This window comes from Protobothrops mucrosquamatus, unplaced genomic scaffold (assembly GCF_001527695.2).
Source record: "Protobothrops mucrosquamatus isolate PMUCROS unplaced genomic scaffold, P.Mucros_1.0 scaffold3348, whole genome shotgun sequence".
NCBI classification, from domain to species: Eukaryota; Metazoa; Chordata; class Lepidosauria; order Squamata; family Viperidae; genus Protobothrops; species Protobothrops mucrosquamatus.
The window spans coordinates 134,267-136,928 of record NW_015389335.1 but is presented as its reverse complement, the minus strand read 5'-3'; the positions used below and the strand labels follow the sequence as shown (position 1 = coordinate 136,928).

The window sequence follows — 2,662 nt, the reverse complement described above, 5'->3', positions numbered from 1 at the left end:
TCCCCTCAGGGTGGCTGGCTCAGGAATTCTGGGAGTTGAAGTCCACGAGTCATAAAAGAGCCCAGGTTGCCTACTCCTGGTCTAGTTCAACTCACGCCACCTCTAGCTCCCTCCCAGAGCCACGGGGGCATCCCCCCATAAACCCTTCAGTGTTTCCACCAAGATCCCATCGTCCCTCTGCCTCTTCCACTGAAAGAAAGATGCTGAAAGGGGATCCTTTTAAACCCCCCCCAAACCTGACCTGTTCCCTTAAGCCTTAGACCAGGGGTCTTCAAACTTGGCCCTTGGATGACACGTGGACTTCAACTCCCAGAATTCCTCAGCCAGGATGCTTTAAGACAGGGGTCTTCAAACTTGGCCCTTGGATGACTTGTGGACTTCAACTCCCAGAATTCCTCAGCCAGCGTGAGGGAACTATGACCCTTTGAGGACTTGTGGACTTCAACTCCCAGAATTCCTCAGCCAGCGTGAGGGAACTATGACCCTTTGATGACTTGTGGACTTCAACTCCCAGAATCCCTCAGCCAGCGTGAGGGAACTATGACCCTTTGATGACTTGTGGACGTCAACTCCCAGAATTCCTCAGCCAGCGTGAGGGAACTATGACCCTTCGATGACTTGTGGACTCCAACTCCCAGAATTCCTCAGCCAGGCACACGTGCCTGGCTGAGGAATTCTGGGAGTTGGAGTCCACAAGTCATCCAAGGGCCAAGTTTGAAGACCCCTGTCTTAAAGCATCCTGGCTGAGGAATTCTGGGAGTTGAAGTCCACGTGTCATCCAAGGGCCAAGTTTGGAGACCCCTGTCTTAAAGCATCCTGGCTGAGGAATTCTGGGAGTTGAAGTCCACAAGTCATCCAAGGGCCAAGTTTGGAGACCCCTGTCTTAAAGCATCCTGGCTGAGGAATTCTGGGAGTTGAAGTCCACGTGTCATAAAAGGACCAAGTTTGAAGACCCCTGCCTTAAGACCCTCTCCTCACCAATTTTGCCAAAGCTGTTCTGAACAGGCCGCCTTCAGTGTGGGGAGACACAAAGGGTCCTGACTCAGATACGGGGGATCCCCCTTGCCACCAGAGTCGGGTGCCTGGAAGGGCAAGCAAGCCAAGGTATTTGGGGTGCTGCAGAGGGGGGGGTAGGAGGCGGATTCCAGAGCAGCCCTCTCAGGTCGGTGGCGAGAGACGCTGGGCCACACCATACCTGCAAGACCCAGCCGAAGCCAAAACTGGGGTGCATCAGCTCCACGATCCACAGCAGGAACTCCAGGGTGCGGATGTCCCCGTCAAACCGGTCCCTCAAGTCGATGTACTGCACCTGCACAGGGGAGCCGGAGATGGTGACGCACCGCCCGGGGATGGGAGCAGCCCCAGAGGAGACTCGTAGCCCAAAGGACCAGCGACACCCCTTCCCCACCCCGCAGGAAGCGAGGCCAGACCCCTAGAAGTCGGAAAGGAGGAAGACCACCTGCTGCACTCTAACTCCCAAGGGATGCTGGGAAGTGTAGTTCAGCCATTTCCGCGCCCCTCTAGATCCTTCAGGCTGGTACATCCTCGCTTCGCCTGCCCTCCCGGACACACCTTTACGGCCACCGGGGTGCCGTCGTGAAGCCGAGCCCGGTGCACCTGGGCCAAGCTGGCGGCCGCGATGGGCTGGTAGTCAAACTCCAGGAAGAGCTGGTCCGCTTTGGCGCTGAAGTCCTCCAGAAAGAGGTCGTCCACCTGCGGGCCGGAAGAGACGGGGAGCCAGTGAGGGCCGTGGATGGAGCGGAGGAGTATGTGAGCCAACCCCTCCCTCAGGAAGGAAGGGCAAAGAGGGCGGAACTATACGCAGTCGGCAACTTATGACCGGTGTCAGCTGTCACTTTATGCTTGCTGGGTTCCGTTGTTATGCGGTGACAGACTGCCATGAGCTGCAGAGATGGGACGGTTGGGGAATCGGAAGTAGAGGCTGAGCCACCTCCAGAAGCTGCCTCAAGGTCATCCAGCTGGAAGGAGCCTCGTACCAAGCTGAGCCATTATGAAAACCCCTGGCATGAACCCGCCACTTTAAGACTTGTGGATTTCAACTCCCAGAATTCCACAAGTCTTAAAGTGGCCACGGTTGAGGACCACTGATTTAGAGGGTTAAGTTAAAACCAGTCTGAGTTGTGGCCACTTGCTTAGCAGGTGTTCAAAGTTACGACAGACCTACCAGAAGGCTACAGGCAGTCCTCACCTTATGACAATTGAGCCTAAGCTAAGTGAGGTTGCGATTGTGCTTTGCCCCATTTGGCAACATTTCTTCCCACTGACTTTTGGAATATTTAAATTTAAGATCTAAATTCCGGCAACAGATTCAAATCTAATCAACGGCGAAAAAAGGAAACGAAGACGCCGCAAGGAACTCTGGGACGTTTTTCCCGACGTAGGAACAGAAGCCGCTTGGGTGGCTGCTAGTGGGAAACTGGAAGGAACGTCGCTTTCCTACTAAGGAGCACCCGGAGGCTCCAGCTAGTCCAAAATGCGGCCGCGCGGGCGGTGTTGGGAGGGACTCGACGCTCCCATATAACACCGCTGCTGCGCGAGCTGCATTGGCTGCCTGTGGCCTTCCGGGTGCGCTTCAAGGTGTTGACTATCATCTTCAAAGCGCTCCATGGCATCGGACCCGGATACCTTCGAGACCGCCTCC

The 2,662-nt window shown here is 55.6% G+C and overlaps 1 protein-coding gene across 1 annotated transcript in view; it reads right to left on the bottom strand.

The window, feature by feature from the left end:
• ADCK5 (aarF domain containing kinase 5) overlaps nt 1–2,662 on the bottom strand; it is a 25,789-nt gene that overhangs the window by 14,248 nt on the left and 8,879 nt on the right. The window contains exons 5-6 of the mRNA XM_029286333.1: nt 1,573–1,713; nt 1,196–1,309 (exon numbers count right to left, since the gene is read on the bottom strand). Of these exons, the coding sequence (XP_029142166.1) occupies nt 1,196–1,309; nt 1,573–1,713 (255 nt within the window). The remainder of the gene's footprint in view (nt 1–1,195; nt 1,310–1,572; nt 1,714–2,662) is intronic.